At 42.5% G+C, this 21,434-nt stretch overlaps 1 protein-coding gene across 1 annotated transcript in view; it reads left to right on the top strand.

Moving 5' to 3' along the window:
* The window catches only part of nrxn3a (neurexin 3a), a gene marked incomplete at its 3' end in the record, with an annotated part of 265,845 nt that overhangs the window by 119,626 nt on the left and 124,785 nt on the right, over positions 1–21,434 (top strand). The window contains exon 12 of the mRNA XM_080849565.1: positions 2,040–2,159. Coding sequence (XP_080705691.1) covers positions 2,040–2,159 — 120 coding nt within the window. The remainder of the gene's footprint in view (positions 1–2,039; positions 2,160–21,434) is intronic.

The raw sequence follows: 21,434 nt of genomic DNA, 5'->3' as shown, positions 1-21,434 counted from the left end.
CCATTCGTCCAGCAAACAAGTCTTAAAGCGAGCATTAGTGCAGGGTCCCCCTTGTCCCATATTGCATTTCAAAATGCTCCACAAATTCTCTTTTGGGGACAAGTCAGGACTGCAGGCATGGCTAGTCCAACACCCAAACACTCTTCTTCCTCAGCCATGTCTTTGAAATCTGTGCTGAATGTGGTTTTGCATTGTCTTTATGAAAAAAAAATTACATACTGTTCTTCCCTACACGAAAGTATTTTTTTAAGTAAAAGTATCGTATCGGTATCGGTATCGGCGATATTGACCCTATAAATACTTGGTATCGGATCGATACCAAATTTTGCAGTATCGCCCACCACTAATAATTACACCACTCCAACCCCCCCCCCCCCCCCCCCCCCCCCCCCTCCCAACAGACACACACACACACACACACACACACACGCACACACGCACACTCTATCTCATTTTGTTCTTGTTTTATGCTAATAACGTTGAGCTGAGCACGGCTGCTACCAGCTGTACCGGCCGAGTGCGAAGAAAACCATTAAGTAGCTCGGCGCAGGTCAGGCCCCAGATGCTCTCTTCCCGAATGAGGGCAGGCTGATTGGGGAATATGATTAACACGCTAATTAAAACGACAGTGGCGTGAATTCAATTTAAGATGCGAATGGACTGACAGGGACACTGTTTGGTCGAAATGAAGGGAGTGCTTCTACATTAAAAGCAAAATGGCCATACCTTGTGCCAAGGTGAGTTTGTTCTACGAGAGACAACCTAATCAGTTTGTGCTCGTCATGAGGCTAATCTTGGGCTGTGATGTATTTAGTTCGACTCTGTGAAAAACAGCCGTTGTAATGGCTGTGGCTTGACCACAGACTCTTTATCCACTGCTTTCAAAAAGGTCAAGGTAAAGTGTGTCTCACCTGCTTTCAGGAGTCTTAGATGTAAAATTGGTTTTATGTGCAACATCATGAAGTGAATCATTTTATCATTCATAGTTTATCTGTTAACACAGTAAGCATTACACAGCAAACGCACTTTTGGCCCAGGGGTTTGTTTATTTATTTTATTATAACCTAGTTTATGTATTCTTTCTCACTAATTCCTTGCACAAGAAAATTGCATTTAAACACTGTTTAGCTGCAGTTATCTTCTTTCACATGGTTGTTTGGATATTTGAGGGGAATTCATTTATTTCCCCCTTCACTCCCAAAATGCTTTTGCCCTGTACAGTACTTTCTGCATTCCCTCTGATCATAGTCGAGTGTGTAAACATGTAGGGCACTAATTTGAGCTTGGTAACGCAGTGCTGGCGTGTTGATACAGCCCATGTTTATCCAAATATTCCTAAAGTTTATGTCAGCCTAGCTGGTTAGTGCATTTTCATTCACTTTCATTCCTTACGGGATTCTTGGAAATTAACATGTTGAATGAGAGTGTGCTAGCGAGCTAGCTAACAGTCCACTTTAACTTGAGGAATATTATGATATCCACAGGCTATATCATCATGTTAATGCTACATTACTGTTCTCGAAATATGGCCCATAGTGTGTTTGGAAAAGGTGGTGAACATTATGGCGACAACTGGTATGAACGGCCAGTGTACATAACTTTTATAACAACTGTACATATTTAACCATATGTACACCTCTTGCTATAAAATGTTGTTTCTCTACCTCGTGTTGGTTCCTGCAAAGTGTAGTGTCCCCTCATTTAGATATATGACCTGTGGTTTTGAGTATTTTGGAAGAAAAACTGTGTCTATTTGTTGTGTTCCTTTTTGAATTGACAGTCTAACCATCGCAAGCCATGTTGAAGTTGTCTGACTCTTCCCTTCTTTATTTGTGTGTGACCACTGTACCTACTAAAACCTATTAAGAGGGAATGCTGTGCTTGGGTTTGTCTCATAATCCTCCTAGAGTGTCGTTTGGTTTGGTAGCTCTACTAACCAGGCTGCATGGCGGCACTGACGTGCCCATCCCCTGCATGACACCTAACAGCTCACTGGCGCCTGAATCCTGGTGGCTCACTCCTTTGCTTTGCCACCATAGGCCCCAGCACCACGTGCCAGGAGGACTCCTGCGCCAACATGGGCATCTGCATCCAGCAGTGGGAGAACTACACCTGCGACTGCTCTATGACGTCCTACACTGGCACAAACTGCAATGACCGTGAGTATCTGACCCCCGTCCGCTCGGCGCCTTCCCACATTGCCAGACTGCTACAACAGTGATGCCTGGGTATTTCAGGGCATTTATCTTTAGCTGGCACACGTCTGCCTACATTTTTCTTTTCACCCGGCGACAGAATCCAACACCCAGTCAGATGTGCGCAGTGCTAGCTCAGTTATGTTACACTGAACTCAAACCGGTAAATAAGATGGACAATAGAACCTGTATAATCCTGAGGTAGTTATCCTGGGGTGCTCTCATATGTTGACATGCTCTTTCCCAGCCTAATACTTCTGTATGGTAATGGTCTGACTTAACCTTGTGTTGATTAATGGATGACTCATATTAGAAGCAGGAATCATTCTTCATAACAAAGTCCTAATACTCGGAAATGCACACATACAATGCACTCGTATCAGCAAAAAAGAAATTAATTGGCTTTCAGTGTAAAATGTTGAAGCGGACTTCATCAAAACAAATCTTTGCAATACATAAAACATGACACTGGGGAAATTCTTTCATTTGTCAGAGAGATATCTGATAAAGACCAACACACATATAAACACATACATAGAGACACACACTCCCAAACAGACACACACGTGCACACACTAGCGCACACATACACACATTCATAGAGACACACAGACACACACACATGTGCACACACTAACACACATATACAAACATGCATAGACACAAACACACACACACACATGCACACATTCACACACGTATACACATACACACACACCTATTGTCACATGTAGGCCACATACGTATATATACAATCATAAAGAACACACATAAACACAAAATTGGGTAACACTTTAAGTTACAACCCGCTTATTTAAGGGGAGTAAGTACCTGTTGGGTAAGGCGTAAGAAAAAATAAATCAAAGGTTAGTAAAGGTATGACTGTAGAAGTTTAATTTACTGAAGACTCAACTGAAGACACCAATGAGGTAACCGCTGTTTCTTTATTTTCTCTTTGATGTTGTGATTCAATGAATGACAAATTAAATCTGGGTGTATGACCGTATATAAGACTACTGAAAGTGGTATGAACAGTAATGGGAAGGATTCCCATTTATTCCCCATTCTATTCAAATGACAAGTGCATCTGAGATTAAGTTAACGCAAAGTTAAAGTAAAAGTAAAACCTTGCTACAAAAATGGATAACTTGAACGCTTTATGAAATAAAACGATTTTCATTGATTTTTTTTAATCGATAATGGTCTCATCAGAACATGAAAGAAGCAAGAGAAAAAGAGGTCATGACAATTCTTTGATGTCCAAGTCCTCTTTTTCAGAACCAACTTAATAACTTATAACACCACATCCGTCAAAGCCTGAGGTCAGATTTGAAAATGAAAGATATGAACACCACCACTGCTGTCTATGACTAAAGAGTCAGTCCCAAAGACATCTGAAGGCCAACACTCTTTTTCTCTCATTGAAAAACACATTCAGTTACACCCTTTTTTCTCTGGTGATGCAATTAGGCTGACACACAGCACAGGCCTTGGTCCAGAAAGAGTTGGCCATGCAGAAGTTATTCTTAAAGCTTCTTGTTTTAGCTATCATAAGGGAGCTTTAATGCTACCTGATTACTATGCCCCATTGCTAAACAGATGCCTTTGTTGCCTGCTATTCTTTTCTTGGACGTGATTCTAAGCCAAGGCCTGTGTATCTGTGGATGAAAACCATAGTTTAAAATCAAATCAGAAGGCAGGGAGAGAATTCTGTGCAATTGCTGTGTTACTCTTGACCATTTCAGAGGCAGCCAAGTTGACCTTCCAGTGATTCAGGTATGCAATGCGTAAGATTGCTATCCATTGGCTGCTAGCTGTGACCCCCCCCCCCCCCCCTAGTCTGGAAGGACTGAATGAAATGCATGTCAGACAGACCTGATTGAAACATAGAGAGATCTTGTGAAGTGATACAATTCCCCACCAGAGAGTCACAAAGAGGGAGAGAGGAGGATAGAAAGAGAGGGGCAAAAAGAAATTGAGGAGAGAGGGATAGAGTGACAGGGGCAAAGAGAAAGTGAGGAGAGAAAGACGCTTAGAAAGTGACAGATCGAGAGTAGATATAGGAATAGCCAGGCAGAAAGAATCACCATATCACCCTACCTTCTCCTTTGCAGCATGTATGTGTGGGGTAACGTGGATGTGCTTGATGCCCATTCATTGTCCTTGTTGTTTATTAGTCAAGATTGATCCCATTGACTCTGACAGGCCCACTGCTGCCTCCTACCACGAGGAGAGATTACATAGACACTAGCACATTTTTTAAGTAGACTTCCCTTTTGCCTTGATCTCAACTCTTCTTGACATGGTGCAGTTAACATTGCTCTGGCTGCCTTGTCCATGTGACTGACCACTAGGTGGCAGTATGTTGATGTTTCATGAGTTTGGGAACAAAAAGGAGTCTTGGTACACAGAACAGTAGCTTTTTCCTGTGCCACTTGTTTCATCAGGTACTGATTTTGATTCATGGTTTGCTATTTTTTTCCCGCAATGGTATATACCACTGATAACCATTCAGGAGGTTGAAATAATACATATTGTTCCCATCAGCCAAGGATTGATTTTGATGCAGCCACAAGCTGTTTTTTTCTTGATTGTATTGGGCTTCGTAGGTTGTCATTTTGAGCACAGGTTAAAAATACCTCTAAGCACTAACAGAAATGACCAAGTTGTATTTAGGTTGCACTTTAAAAGCACTTATCACTCTTGATTGAGGCTTTTACCTCTCTGTGTGACACCTAAATATTGCCCATTTACAGTTTCCCAGAAACAAATGCATGCCTGCACCATTTGCTATTGTTCTGTAATGCATCATTGAGGACGATTTGAGTCAACATCTGTGCTGTGTGTGATGTCTCCAAATTTAAAAAATGTAATGGTTTCCATTGTTAATGTGAAATTTATCCACAGAGTAACACAGTTTAATTTTTATGGACAAGCAATCCACCAATTGCACAACCATGAAACATGTTTAAAGCCATCCGTCATTGCACTGAATCCCTTTTAATTTTCTTAATTAGTGCCACATGCACACCTTGGCCACACACTCACACACACACACACACACACACACACACACACACACACACACACACACACACACACACACACACACACACACAAACATGCACACACCCACACCCACACACACACAGACCCCCCCCCCCCCACACACACACACAGACACACACACACAAACACACACACAGACACACACACACACAGACACACACACACACAGACACACACACACACACACACACACACACACACACACACAGTTCTTCAGGCATGGAATCTACTACTGCTTTGAAAGTTTGAGATGCATCAGTCTTCATAGTCACTGCAAAACTTGCAAGTCTCTCTGACTTTGGCGCAGACAAAGCTGTACTAATAGGTAATTAGTTGCAAGTGGTTCCATTGCCTGTTAAATGATGTTGCAGCAAATTAAAATGATACAGAGGAATCGATAAATAAGCACAAGGCTGGAGGAAAAGGTTGTTCTCTTAGTCTCAATGGGGCATTCAGGGGAAAAAAGCACACTGGTCTAACGAGCAAACAGAGAACTTGTAATAAAGTGCTATCTATACCCTTTTAACCCTTGTAAGAGACAGACAAAGAGAGAGATAAAGAGAGAAAGAGAAAAAAAGAGAGAGAGAGAGAGAGACAGAGGTCCAGCAAGAGTAAACCAGCTCTACCAGCTATCTTTTGGACTGACTGTCCTGCCTCATACTCTGATGAGCTCTTCCTGATGAAGATGACAGCAATTTCCCTTAGCCAGACCTTTTGATTGCGCTGGAAAAGTGTACCTCTCCTACACTGAATCCCTTTCTGCCTCATTTAGGTCTCACACCCAAACCCCTAGCCCACCCAAGCAGATTGAGACCAAAAGGTGTTCATTAAAAATATGACTGAATCATCCTATATGCGGTACTTACATATTCTATCTAAGATTCTCTTATTTAAACCTCATTGTATTTGCTGCTGAGGTTAATGACAAATATGTATTCAAATGATACCATGGGTAGTGATTGATTTACAGTTAATATCCAGTTATCCAGTTATAGTTATCCAAATAATTATTGTATTCATTAAGTAATGAATACAAGGCAGAAGCCATGCATTAAGCCCCATCTCCATCTTTAACTTGCCTGAGCTGAATAACTGTCTGTTCTCTGTTGAGTCTGATTGTGGGGACAGATCGTGGATGGTGGCTCAACACCTTTCCTTCATTATACTCTTCCTTCTCCTACCTCACTCTGTCTTTGTCCCTCTCCCTAACACATGACACCGCTGATATTCCATCCATTTCAAAGAAGAGAAGAGGGCCCTTGCACAACCATTAATTACCGTGGCAACAGGAGAGGGAGGTAGAAAGATAGAGCAAGGGGGCTCCTTCAGCCTCTCTGAATCTAATTTACTGTTACCACCTTCATTTCTCTCTGCCACACAAACCTTGCCATTAGAAATCAAGCGAGACCCTCGAAAATATGCAGTCCCATTTAGAACAGGGGTGAATTTTCACTGTCCTATTCTGATTCTATCCACACCATTGGGAATATTGGCTTCTGTGTGCGCTCTCTTTTCAGAAAGTATGAAGATATGAATGGAGATGTCATAGGGTCTGCCACACTAACATACATGCATTTAGGTACAGATCTGGCCTAAGGGAATGGTGTCAAGGGATCCCACTTCTTTACTTATAGCTAGTTTATACATCTTTAGTGAATGCTAGTTTATGCATCTTTAGTTATTGCTAGTTTATTTACTTTAGTTAATGCTAGTTTTTTTGGCATCTACAGTTATTGCTAGTTTATGCATCTACAGTAAATTCTAGTTATGTGGTATCTTTGATAAATGCTAGTTTATGCTAGTTTAGCTGCCTCTGATTTATCCCTTACATATTGGCATCAGAGATGTATCTGTGAATAAATTCTTTCTCTCTATATGTATATTCATGAAATGAATGTTTTTGTATCTGCTAATTGACTAATTTCAGTGTAGAACATTTCTGAGGTAGGGAGTTGACTATTTTGGCACTGAAAGTGAAATACGCATACAGAGCTGCTGTTGATTTATAAGACATATGCAAAATACATTACAGCTGATGAAGTACCTCTCCTGATCGTTGAAAGGTTTGTTCGGAAACACTTCCTTTGATTTATCAAACCCGAATTTACATATTTATAAGCAATGAATTTACCTCTGTGAAAATAAAGGCAAACAATCCACTCCTGCTCCATAATAAAACGGTTCATTTTTTCATATACCACCCAACCAGTACAGTCATGGATTTCACAGTGAAAACTTTACCATTAAATCAGTTTTGGGTGAGAGTCTGTAGAGGGAGCGAGGGCAGTCGGTGTTTGCGTCCCTGGCTCTGAGGGAAATGGACCTGGTTTGATGGAAGACCAGCGGAGCTGTGCAGATGAATCACTTTCCTGGGTTCATATTTGTCATCCAGGTGCCCGCCACTTACGATGGCCACTGACAGCAGATAAAGAGCTGTGGCACACAGGAAATGACCTCGTCTGATGGGCATGTGGAGAATACCCCCCATCCCATCCCAACCTAACCCACCTTGCACTTGCCCGTCACACACACACACACACACACACACACACACACAAACACACACACAAAGAGAGTGAGAAAAAACAAACACACACACACCTCTCTGTACCATACCCTACTCTGTCTGGAAATGGAATTGAGCACAGAGAGGAATTACTACTGGTCGTAGTATTCATGATTTAGTTGGGGGGTGTCCCTCTCTGGACCCCAAATTGAATTGGAAGCACTTTATTATTAGATTTTACTATTTATGGAGGGGTGGGACTGTGGAAGAGAGTCTCGGAGGAGGGGAGGTGAGGGGAGGACCACTAATACTTTGAGATGTAGCGTGTGTTGAAAAAGCTGTCTGAAAAAAATACGATCGGATCGATTGGCCTAGAGCTTAACGCCTTTCATTTCATTCAATCGACCAAGTGGCCTCTTTTTTTGTCAACTGTGGCGCATTTGGTTTGAGTTAATGCACTTGCTCACTCTCTCTCTCCCGCACTCTCTCTCTTTTATTTGTTTTCTTGTCTCTGAATGTTTTTTGAGCATGCACTTCAGATGTGTACAAGTCTTGCCTGTGTGAAATCACATCGGCTATAGCATATTAGCTTGATGTTTGTACCAGACCTTCATAGACATCCAAAAGCCTTGTCTGATGGAGCCTATGGTTTCTTAGCACACATTATTCTTCGTCATAGATGCTTATATTTACCAGGTAAAGTGGTTGGAGTCTCTCATTTCATGGACTCCAGAGGAGCGGCAGCCATTTGCTTTCAACTGACAAATGTGTTTGCCAGTGAGGTCATTAAAAGTGATTTTCTGTGCAGGCCTTCACTGAATTGGCCCCATAAAGAAAATATAGGGCAGTAAAAAAGCTGTGTTTTTGTTGTAGGAAGGTGACCTTGAGGTGGGGAAAATGTTTTGCTTTACCTCTGAGCTCCTTGTCTAGACCCATCTATCACCATGCGTTTCCAGGCAAAAGCAAATTATGGGATGTTCCAACACATAAACATTATAGATCGATATCTTTACCACCTCTGGTTTAAACGATACCCGATCAATTGTAATCATCTTGTTGACTGTCTAGTTCAGTGTATTAGCACACACCTGTCATGACCAGTTTTCTTGTACTCTTTTGAAAATGGAAGAAACTTTTGTAATGGAATGTTTTCCCCCCCTCTCAACCCCATAATATGTGGTGCTATTATATGTCTTTTTAAAAGAGATCTCAGTAAATCATTGTATTGATTCACTCTTTGGATCATTTATGACCTTTTAAGCTAATAGAAATGGTACAAGAATTTGTTTTATTTTATTGTTAGTGTTATATAGGCTGTCCCTGAGTGAACTGAGGGCGTGGAAGTGATGACTGTTTCCCCTCAAACCACAGAGCTTATAGAAAAAGGCCAGGGCTCCTATAGCGCCCACTATACATCTTGATAAAAGCACTTTTACCACTACTTATTTTCTTTCAACTCACCATCTATTCCGTAAGCACAATTGTCCTAATTACAGCATGATTAGTCATGCAACACAAAGAACTGTTGATGAACAAGCAGACAGACTATTCAACATATGTTTTACCGTACTGTCACAGTAACATAAACAAACTACAGGGCATAAAAATGCTGGTTTGTCTGTCATCAATAAATATTTCAATGTGTTCAAATCCTTCATGAGAAAAGTCAAGCGGCCCCAACCATGCACACACACACACACACACACACACACACACACACACACACACACACACACACACACACACACACACATACACACACACACACACACACACACACTCAGTGACTTTTCTTTGCAATCCAAAATTAACTGAGTTAGTGACAGCGCGCTGCCTTTGATCCCTCTGTGTCACTTAAAGTCTTCTCGGAATGACTTCTCCTCCATCGCACTCTCTCCGTCTTCCTCTCTCGCTAACTGTCGTCTTTCACCACACCTCTCCGCTGAGCCACAATTAGAGCTGTGTTCCTCCGAATCAAAGGCAGTCTGACTAGATTCACACAATTAGTTGCCTGCACCTTTCGTCAGGCGTCTCTCATCGCTCCGAGCGTGTTTCATCATTCAAAATTCATGTCTGCTTTCGCCTTTCTGCATAAAGCTGTTGACCAGTGTTTTTTTTTTTTTTTGCAGAATGAAGTTGGCTGTTTGAAATGGAAAGCAAAATGCTTTTGATGTTTTTGTCCCCATTTCTACTAAATATCATTAACAAAACAAAAGTGTCTCGGTAGAACAAAAGTGTTGTTTCAGTCCTTATCAGAATAATACAACAAAGGGCTAATTTGTTGAAACAGTTTTTTATTTATTGTTTATTTGTGTCGCTGTGGTGTGTTTGTGTGTGTGTGTGTGTGTGTGTGTGTGTGTGTGTCTCTCTCTCTCTCTCTCTCTTTCTCTCTTTCTCTCCCTGTGTGTGTGGGTGTGGTTCTGTCTCTCTCTCTCTCTCTCCCTTTGTGTGGGTGTGTGTGTGTGTAGATGTGTGTACGTGTGTTTATGACTGTCAGTCTCTCTTTTTCTCCCTGTGTGTGTTTGTGTGTGTGTAAATGTGTGTACGTGTGTGTATGGGAATGTGTGTCTGTTTTTTGCATTTATATTTTTTTCTCTCTAATACCTTTGGCCTGAGAGTTGCGGCGTTGTGATGACAGTGAAAATTGTTCCTGGACAGACAGGCAGGCTGGCGGAAGGCTTTAATTACAGACGAATGGGGGCTATCAATCAGAGCTGTCGCAGACAGCAACGCAACGCAGTGCAGTGCTGTGCGTGTGGCTGAATGCCGGGCTCTCCTCTTCCTCTTCCTCTCTGTCGCCCAGGTCAGCGCGTGGCTCATTCCTGTGCACGCTGTCCTCTACACCACTAGAACTGAGACACTGATATAATTAAGACGGATTGAGCAGAGGGACTGTTATATTGCATGTGCCTGATGTGTGTGCGTGTGTGTATATTTGTTTGTGCGTGTGTGCATGTGTGTGTGTGTGTGTGTGTCTGTGTGTGTCTGTGTGTGTCTGTGTGGTGAGTCGGATGCTTTACAGAGGGTGCATCCCAGGTCTCATGCACTGTTTACAGTTGGTGGTATCGTTTGAACTGACTTATTTTGAAGATGTGGGGAGATGCTGAGGTTTGGCTGTAATTCAGATGAAACAGGGAAACAGTGGTGCTCTCAGCAGGGTTACAGTCCTGTTCTGTATGAAATGACAGGGGGAACACGTGCTAACTCACACGCATTGCACATTAGTGGTATTTTAAAACTCATTTTATAGAGCTGCTTATGAAGTCATAACATTGGAATAACTCATAGATTTTTTGGATCTCTCACTTTTTTTTTTTTTTACTTATACTCCTGCCATCTTTGTGGATATAAATAAAACTGCATTTTAAACAGCATGAAAAATAGGCTTTTTGACAGTATCGATGTTTTATTGTGTTTGAGTTACAGCTGTGGGCTCTCCTGCAGTTGTCCTACTGGCTCTCATATCAAACTCATCCAGTGTGCTTTTCAATAATGCAGTTAATGTAGCAAAACAGCTCAGCTACTAAGTATCGATAGCAGTAACAGTAAATGCTGAAATTAGTCAGCTGAAGGTCTGTTCAAAGCTTGTCGTTAATTAAGTCCAGAGCTGGCTGTATTGACAAGTTGTAGAGCTGCAAATGGCTGTGCAGAACATACTAAAAAATACCACAGATTTATGCCTTATATTATATATTTTGTTGCTATTTTAAATATCTACTTAGTAAAATAAATAACCAATGTTATAACTGCTGGATTATAAGTATGCCAATACCTATGTCTCACATGTACAGTATACTGTGCATGCTACATTTCTTTCAGCAATGCATTTATTTTCAAGTTACTATCAAGTGTGTGAATCAATCAATGGGCATGTCACAGATTTCTTTTATATCTACACTTTCGTCCATTTAGACATTATACTTGTGCAATTACAGGATAAAAAAGATCACTGGCCATCTGTCTTTGAATAACTGTGTGTCTGTGAGAGTAAAGGCATGATAGAGTGATTTAGCGCGGGCAGTTAAACGGTCAGCCACCGCAGTGCCAGCGTCCGCTAATGAGTCTGCCATAATTAGCTTAGCCGCTGCGGTACTCCGCTGAGATCAGCCAGTAACGGGGCAGCTGGTACGGCTAATTATGAAGATGCCGAACCCTTTAGCTCCTCCGCAACAAGAAGGGCATGACCCCCTGCCCACTCGTGTCAGCACCCATCTCCAGTGTCCATAATGAACTACTTCAGCACATCACTGAGATGCTCGCTCACACCACTGTAAATAAACACTTATACTGTGTGTGTTGATGTTGGATGCCTTTTTGAGTTTTGGTCGTGGCTTGATTGGTTTCTGTTTATCTTTATTTTTAATTTAGTTTAATTTTATTGATATAGCGTTAAAACAATTGATATAGTTTAAAGGCACTTTACAGAGTCCAGGGCCTGAACCCCCTTAGAGCAAGCACAATGGTGACACGGGCAAGGAAAAACTCCCTGATAATCACCAAGAAACCTTAAACAGAACCACGGCACAGAAGGGGGGGGGGCTAGGTACAGTAATGGAACTGAAAAATGTTGATGGTGGCAAATATTTACATTTCAGGAGTAGAATAAGTGTATGGCAGTGTTGTTTGGGAAGGTACTAGGTGTAAGCTGAGGGTTTCTACAAGTAGATGGAGGAGAGATTACATTAGCATCATCCCACAGCGAAAATAGTCTAGACTAGGAGGGGAAGAAAGAGACAAAGTGAGTGTGTAAAATAGTGTGTAGAGTAGATGGCAAGACTTTATTTTCCACATACTAAACAGTTGCTTTCAAGGCCTCATAAATTATAGAGCATTGCTGTGAATAACCAAAACAGCTTTTGTTCTTTCTTGGTGTACAGCTCAAAATATTACCGTAAATTCTTAAACCTTTTTTGTATTCTCTGCCAAGCTATAAGTGCTGTATTTGTCTATGTGTATTTAAAGGTTTGGCATCCAGGCTGTCAGTCTGGCTTTGGGTTGCAGCTCACAGATCCCTTCTTGTTTCAGTCTTTCAGGTTCTCTTGCAGGGGGAGGAAACAGGTTAAGATGAAAGCAGGAGTTTCAATCAGCATTACAGTATATGCAATGAATAATTTAGATGGAAAATGAAAGTTCCATTCTGTTAACCTTGTAAGTTATTTATTGTTATAAGAAGGCTGTCATGTTTGCTAATATCTCCTCAAAATGGTCCACAATTCCCCAAGGAGTCATTTCAGGGCTATCATCTCATCATCTCTTGGACAGTGAGTGTTCCTTTTAGAGACAGAGAGACAGAGGGAGGGAGGGAGAGAAACCATCTAATATGTCAAAGCACATTGCATGTCCCTTAGCGAAGATCACTCTTGATGTTTGTTACATGCAGCCCTTAAAGGAGGCTTCCCATAGTTTGTTAGAAATTTGTTAGACCGAAGCAATGATTTTTTGTTTGTTTGACTCCTCTCCAGAGGTGACCAATAGATCACCACTCACATTCTAGAACAAAAACATAATTCCCCAAGATTCCTAGACAGTATCAGGCCCCTGGACGTGTCTCTGGGAGCATTCATAGTTTTTCTATGTTCATGGTTCCCTCCTGTGGTGAAAGGTGATCACTTTGAAGTTCACACTTTCTCTTTTTCGGCTTCCTTCCTTCCTTTCTTCTCCTTGTCCTCATCTCCCGGGGTTTAAAAAACCTCTTCAGTTGTTAAAAGAAGTTTTCCAGCGCTGTGCTGTGACGTACCGTCTCTTTCATGCTTTTTCTGCTGATAAATGTAATGTGATATGAAAGGTGAGACAGCGAGGCACAGGGATGGATCAGTGACATTTAGGGCTGGGACAATGCTCACCTTGGCTGTGGGCTCAGGATCACAAAAGACAGGCTGAGTGAATGCACGGGGGACACCGCCAGGAATGCACTGGGTGGAGATGGCTTTACACTGATGGATTGAATAGATCCCTAACAGTCTATATAACTGTTCTGTCTATATAACTATTCATCTATCTGTGAGTGTCTGTATTTGTCTCATCCTGCTTCTCAAAAGCAATCTACGACACAAAACCTTCTGCTGATAGATTTTGTCATGTTATTCATATTACATCATGAATTTGAAATAATGAATCAGAGAACATTATCTTGGACCCATGCTTCATTTCAAACAAATCAAACCAGAGCCTCCCCCGGAGAGGTAGCAGGGGAATAGAAGTTTGCATGCCGGAGCTTGGCTTTCCTCCCGGATAAAAAAGACCTCGTGCTGACCGGTGCCCTCCGCCTCCTCTCACACTTCTTCAGTGGTCAGCCAGCGTCAGCATGTTTGAGTGCATTAACCTAAGTACACTTATTTGCTGGCCAGGGCAGTTCAAAGGTCAATTGTGTTAGTCTCCAAGGGTTTACAGATCATTCTGACAGCTAATCTTTGTCTGTGTTGTTCCAGAGAGTGACTTTGCAGGGGTTTGGTAGCAGCTCTGTTTGTTCTGAGAGAGGGTGAACAACAGTATTGGTCCGTTGCGATGAAGTCCTCTCCTGTCTTCGACACTCTTCGGAGGGATAGGCTCATTAAAGGCATCCAATTTAAGTTCCTTGATTGTCACCTGGTCCTTGAATGTCACCTGTCAGTTGTTTGTCCAAACTCCAGTTATGCTAAGTCATTGAGATGCTCAGTATCAGTATGCTGCAAGTACACCCATACACACGAGGCCCCATTTTCTCAACAACAAAAAAAGGGTATGAAAAAGAAAGAAAATGGCAGGATTTCTGTTTTTCTTTCAGCAAGCCTTTTCTTGTCCTCCCCTGTGGTCATTTGATAAGCCACACAGCCTTCGGTCGAGCCACAGCCCACTGCCTCTGAAGCCTGCAGAGGATCAGTGGGGATGGCAGGTACATTTCACTCTCCTCTGTAATTCTTTCATTGTTCTGCTGTTTTATTTTTTTCATTCATTCTCTCGTTTTTGTCTCATTTCCATGAGCAAATGAGCAGTTATTCCCTGCAGAGATGCCCGTGCCATGGTGGTGATGGTGGCGAGCCAACAGCTGGCCCCCTGCGAGGGGCAGAGGGCTCTGATATTATTTTTTTGTCCTGGTTTTGTTGTGAAACTATACCAGGGCCGTAGCTGGGGAGGTGTCTGTCACGCATAAGAGAGCTGGCCAAAATATTTCAGCCTGCGCCCACGTGTTTCTCAATGCGCAGGCAGGCAGGCAGGCAGGCAGGTGAATAATGCAAGTAGGGCCCCAGTTTGGTGCAGGGCAGTCTGGTATACCTGCAGGTGTAGTGAGGATGCTAATTATGTGGCAGAGAGGGAGGGGGCGGGAGGAGGAGAAGGAAAAGAAGAGTAAGGAAAGAGGGAGACAAGGAGAAAAAGACAGCAGAGAACCAAAGAAGAGGTAGAAAGAGTGAGACACTGGTAAAGGATGAGCGAGAGAGAGAAAGAAAAAAAGATAGGAAAGAGAGAGAGCAACAGAATTTTCTGTCAAACAATATTCCAGCATTTCCTTTTCATCGTCGTCATCACTCCTGCATTTTCTGTCTGACGGGAGTCAGAGACGGAGGTGATTGCTTCATCATTCTAACAGCTCTCTCACAGTCCCCCTTCACGCTCACACACTCAGAACCTGAGACACTTCACACACTTTTTATATCCTTCTCAAAGCACAGGAATGCTTTCTTTCTTCTTTTCCTTTCTTTCTTTTTTTTTTGTGAACTCAAGCCCCCATCTTCCTGAAATATATTGGATATCATAGCGGGTGTAATGCGAGCGTGTCGGCTTCTCCCTGTAATGTTTTTATGGAGTATGGCAGCCCTGTCAGATCAATGAGAGACACTCAAGAAGTTAGAGGCAGGACGAGTCTGGGAGGCAAGCAGCGGCTCGGGTTTCCACGGCAGCACGGCAGCCTTCACGCCCGATGCTCGTCGCGTTTACAGACCCCCGGCCCAATCACCAGAGATGGGACATGGCGCGCAGTGTGTTGCACATTTATGCAACAGACAAGGTTTTCTGAGTCTGTCAGTTTGATGGTTTAAGGGTAGCCATCCAAAATTTGCTGTTTTTTGAAGAACACTGAGATGGAAACATAATAGGACATGGCTATCATTTCTTTCTTTCTTTCTTTCTTTTCTCGAAAAACATGATAGACATTTGATTAAAATACTACCTATATGACATTTGATGGGGAGCAGATGTTAGTCCTAACACGGACAGATACAGCGGTATGTTTCGGCCTTGCAGGGAATTTGTAGTCCATTTCTTGGTGTTTTCCTATTAAAGAGCAAAACGATGCGAGACCACACTTAAAGGATGTATGAATTCGTTTTCACAAAGGATTAAGTGTGTGTGTCTGTGTGTGTGAGAGTGTGTCTGTGTGTATGTGTTTCTGTGTATAGGGGGCATTTAGGGTTCTGTGAGATGAGTCACGTAGTATGATCTGATTTGCACACAAGCTATACGGTTTGTTAATTTTCTCAAGCTACATATTCCAGGCTTCTCTTTATCTTGTTGACTGCTTTCATCTGGTCTCGTTCGCCATCTCTGATGTTGACCTTGAACAGATCTGGCACCCGCATCGCATCCGGTAAATTCTGCTCCGCTCCGTCGCCTTTGCCTTCTCCAGTCTGTGGTTTCACACTGACATGTTCTCGCCGGCTTTCTTTAGTCCACCCAATGTTTTGCAGTGGAATCCATTTGCCTGTCAGGTTCCCCATTAGTTGCCTTTTCATTCTGCTTTGTTTTAATATCCCTGCGGACATTGGTCAAACACTGAAAGCACTCTTAATGATTACTATAGGACTTCTACAGATGTCTGTTGATTAATATACAATGCACACTTAATGTTACATAATCATATTGAAGAATAACAGCATTTAGTGTCGTTCTGCCTGGTTCACTGCTACTCTGATTCTTTAGTTTTTTCACATCACAGGTTTCATTACATGAAATTATTTATCTGCAGTTTTGCATTTTGGCTTGGATGTGAATTCAAAGATACTATGATCAACACCTGAGCAAAAATTGATCACTAAAGGTTGCCATGGTGTTGCTGTTGACTTTGGTTGGCTGGATGGGTTGGTGTGTGGCATATATTAGTGTGACGTGAAAAATTGTTATTAGACTAAAATGTCCACTTTACTACAAGTTATTTGTAGTCCAAAGTAACATGTAAGAGATGTGTGTGCAGTCAGACTTTAGCCTGAGACTCTTGTCTGCTGAATGATTTATTTTCTGTGTGTGTGTGAGGGCAGGAGGTTGTGTCCACCACCCACGTGCTTGCCAGATAGTCTGTGAGTCTGTGTGTGAGAGCGACACGTGCCACCTGAAGTGTGTGTGTTCAAGAGCAGCCTTATCGATCGTCGGCCAAAGAGAGCAGTAAAACCAACAGCCCTACTCTGTCTCCAGCTTGAATACTTCATCGAGAAGACATACAGTACATCTCTTTCTCTCTCTTTCCCTCCCACATCTCTGTTCCAGGCTAGTCCTTTGTATCTCTTCTTTTTTACCTTAATTTCACACTCTCCTTCTTTTTCTTTCTCTTTCTCTGTCTGTCACTCATTCTCACACACCTACTCTACCATTAAACCCCCATCTGATGACTTTCTGTAGTTCTATCTATACCTCAGCTAAGCCTGCTCTAACACCATCAATCACAGTTCCAGAACACATGAGTGATTGGCAATAATAATGGCTGCCTTAGTGACAACCAGAAACACCAGTTTTAGTTTGAGTTGCTGATTCTGTCCAGTGACTGACATACACATTCATTTAAATGGGAGAATTGAAAGGGGGGTATACTGTGTGGTAATGAGGAAATATGTTATTGCATATTTCACATGTCCTTTTGTGATGTGTCATTCTACACCCAGAGAAGCGATAGGTAATCAGACATGTCTTTCTGAGTGGATGGATGGTGTCTGTAAGTTCAGCAGTTCTCTGCGTCTCTGGTGCAGCCTCCGCAGAACCCTTTGGCTGATCTGCTGGAGTGGAGCGCTGAAAAGCATTTAGAGAAGGTTAAATCCACCCTCCTTCACACCCCCAACCCCCACCGGTCTTTTATGAGAACAGCTGTCCCATTTCACTTCAGCCTCACAGAAAGGGAAGAAGAAAAAAATGAAAAACATAACATTTCATTGCTGCCTCTCCCTGGGCATATAATGATGGCCAGATTTGCAGGTGCTGTTTTCTGATGGATGCGAGGCGTGCTCCTGTAGTGAGCCATCCATTTAAACCTCCCCCCTTCGGGAGTCTCCACTGAATATTCTGCCTGTGGCGGACTGTAAACAATGGAGGTGTTAGAGTGAGAGTCCCTCTTCAGACAGCTCATACACGAGAGGGGATCATGACTGAGGTGTTCCTCACAGCTCCTGCCCTCTGGCTCATAACCCCCCGAAACGTCAACAAACCTGATCGATCTCACCAACATGATGTATATTATTAGAACACGTCTATGGCTTTCTATTCTGCTGCATTTGAGGGTTGTTTGCATTTTAAATAGCTGATAGAATAGTCATGATAGTCTTAATTGTTTTATCAGGTCATTAAGTGACTGCATAGTCATCATAAAACCTTCAAAAATGGTGTTGTATTTTGCTGCAGTATTATTTTACAGTATTCCTTTTTATATAAACAAGGAACCTAGATAAACAGGGAGAGGGCCTTCGACATCGCTTAGTTAGGACAAAACATCTAAGATCTGAAGCACACACAACACATTTTATTCCCTTCTTGCTCAATAGAGGCAGTCGCACATCAGAGAGAGTGCCGGCCGGACACACAGAGTCCCATGACGCAGACCCTGAGTACCATGACTCAGCTCATCTCTCTACAGAGAAGTTGAGAAACAGCTGGCGATAGTGAACACCCCTGCAGTGCTTTAGATCAGGGATACACAGCACTGGAAAGTGAACAGCCCATTGATTCTCTCCCCGAGAGAGAGGTCAGATGCAAGTGACTGGTAATTAATGAGCCTCGAGCTAGATGCATATTTATGATGCTGCGCGGGAGCAGGTAGAGACAGAGGTGAGAGCCAGAAAGGCTGGTGGTGGTGCAGAGATAACAGGACTAGCGTGAGGTCAAAGGTTGTGTCGCCAGCTCGCTGCACCTCAACGTTATCAGCTCTGACCTCACAACCTGATGAGGAGGCGTTGGCTTGGCGACAGGAGCTCATTAATCAGTTACACCATCGGTAGGAAGAGTGGGCGTCATAGTTTCATAGTCAGTACCTGTCACTGATGAGGGTGGGAAAATATTGTCATATGCCTACCAATGTTTTGCATAGTGCATCTCTGTTGGTTTTATAATGTATCTTGACACTATAGCAACACCTCCTGGCATCCTTTACCGTGTGATTGACTTTTGTGTATGTCTTTTCCAGGTTTTATCTGCCTTCATAACATATTCTTTCATAGTAATTATGAATGACATTTTGCATAATTACAGAAAATTCTTGCATGAAACAGAGCGAAGGAGAGAGAGACCGTAAGCAGGAGAGGCAGGCAAAGAGAGAGAGAGACAAAGAGAGGAAAAGAAAAAGAGAGAATGAAAAAGAGAGGGAGAGAAAGAGGGAGAGAGAGAGAGAAAAAGAGACATTTTCTACAGAGTGAGCACAGATGTTAATGTTATCAGGGCCGTCAAGGACTCACGCTTGCACTCTTAGTCACGTTCTCCTCATAGAATGGAGTAGTCTAGTCTTTGCAGGCTGTCACAAATCTCTCCTCTTCTCTCTCCCCCCCTCTCTCTGTCTCTTTCACTGCCCCCTTTCCCCTTTCATCCTCCAAGTCTGATTGTGCCAATTCACTGGCAAGAGATGCATTCAGCATAATCAATCTTGATAGTGTGATAGAGGATCCACAGCATTTCGCGCATCAAAGCTGTGCATACTGCCAAGGCGGGCTGGTTAGCCAAGCTACTCTGATCAGAAGGCAGGGGGGGTACAGAGAGAAATGGAATGGAACTGGGATAAACTGCGCGTGTGTTTGCAAGTGTGTGTGTGTGTGTGTGTGTGTGTGTGTGTGTGTGTCTGTGTGTGTGTGTGTGTGTTGATCATTTAAGGGATCCGTTTTTTAGTGAGGATTTACTGAACAGTTTTGCTTTAACAGAAACTGTATGTTTAGGCCAGGTTTTAGTGACATTTGTTTTATGATTGGACAGGAAGTATGAGTTCATAATGTGTATGTGTCATCACCATTCTTATCAGACTTTTCTGTCCCCTAGTTACCTACATTGGAAAACAATGGCTTTCTCTGACCGATCAAAAGGTCCCTTTTAAGATGTAACAAATCGATCCCTGCTAGATGTGGTTAAGAATCTCCTCTCTTCACTGACTCAGTATCATAACTGTCTTCTACCTTGTAGAACCAAATGTGCAATAATGGGGTTTTCTACCATCTTGTCTACAGCTGTTAGAAGATTATTGCCTCATATGCTGAGAGAATGTCTGGCTTATAGATATAACACCTCTTTCCCTATTCAGTGGAAGAGTAATTCTTCAGAATTCAGTGGAAAACTGGCAGATTCAATCCACGCTTAGCTGGGAATACGTGCTAAGAAGGGATGAGCTGGATGTCACCGGTTTATGAGCTGGAGTGTAGTTTCAGACCGAGAGAGAAAACTTCCAGAAACGTGTGAACGTCCTGCTGCCAAAGCCGACACAGGCTTTCAAGATCTCTTAAGTGAATTGAGTTTGAATTCCCATATTCCTGATGAATTGTCCGTGTGACAATGAGTGCAAATGTGTGGCTAAATTGATCTGAGGCGGTAACATCATGAATAAACAGGAGCCAGCATTATCTTACATTATCAGTTCCAACCACAGCCATGCACTTGTCAAACATGCTGTGGACATATTCTCTTTAGCAGATATACAATTATTGAGTTGAGATACAGAGCACTGCAGGTTATAATTGACAGGAAAAATGTCTTTTAACTCAAAGAGGTACTGGGAATGGTTGTATTGCTTTGACACAGGGGTGGAGCAACATGAAACCTGCTGACATGACAAATGGCACAAACTGCAGTCTTTTTCAATATGCCACCAACAAGCAAGTAAACATTTCACTGGTTTGTTTACGTTTCCTGCCGTTTTCTTCTCTCTGTTCATTCTGTCTCAGCTTATCACCGGAGACATCTTTTGCTTTTTTTCTGCAGTGTAATTTAAAGTGGCAACAGACCTTTTTCTTTGCCTGTGTTTTTGAGGAATTATCCATAGCAAGAAGGATTTAGTTAAGCAAGGGATTTAACTCCCCTGTGGTTCTTTCAAATAATGCCCTCTTTGAAGTCCCCAAGATGACAGGGGTAGGGCTGAAATATTTTTGTTTTTCGTAGTCCCCCCCCCCCCCCCCTCCCACACACAGTAATTTATTTATTTATGTTCAAAATAGCTGAAATCCTTTATTCTGCCTGTTCAGAAGGTTACATTCCCTTACACTCTCTCTCTCTCTCTCTCTCTCTCTCTCTCTCTAGGAGAACGCTAGGGAGAGAGAGAGAAGGAAAGAGAGAGAGACAGAGTGTGCTAGGGAGAGAGAGAGAAGGAAAGAGAGAGAGAGAAAGTGTGCTAGGGAGGGAGAGAGAGGGAAAGAGAGAGTATGAGTGGAAAGGATAAATAGTATATATATATATATACATCCACCCATACTCTCTCTTTCCCTCTCTTTCCCTCCCTAGTGCTCTCTATCTTTCCCTCTCTT

The sequence above is a fragment of the Sprattus sprattus genome (genome assembly GCF_963457725.1).
Source record: "Sprattus sprattus genome assembly, chromosome: 13".
Classification (NCBI taxonomy): Eukaryota; Metazoa; Chordata; class Actinopteri; order Clupeiformes; family Clupeidae; genus Sprattus; species Sprattus sprattus.
Note: the sequence above shows the minus strand (reverse complement) of the source record. Positions and strands in the feature narration are given on the sequence as shown.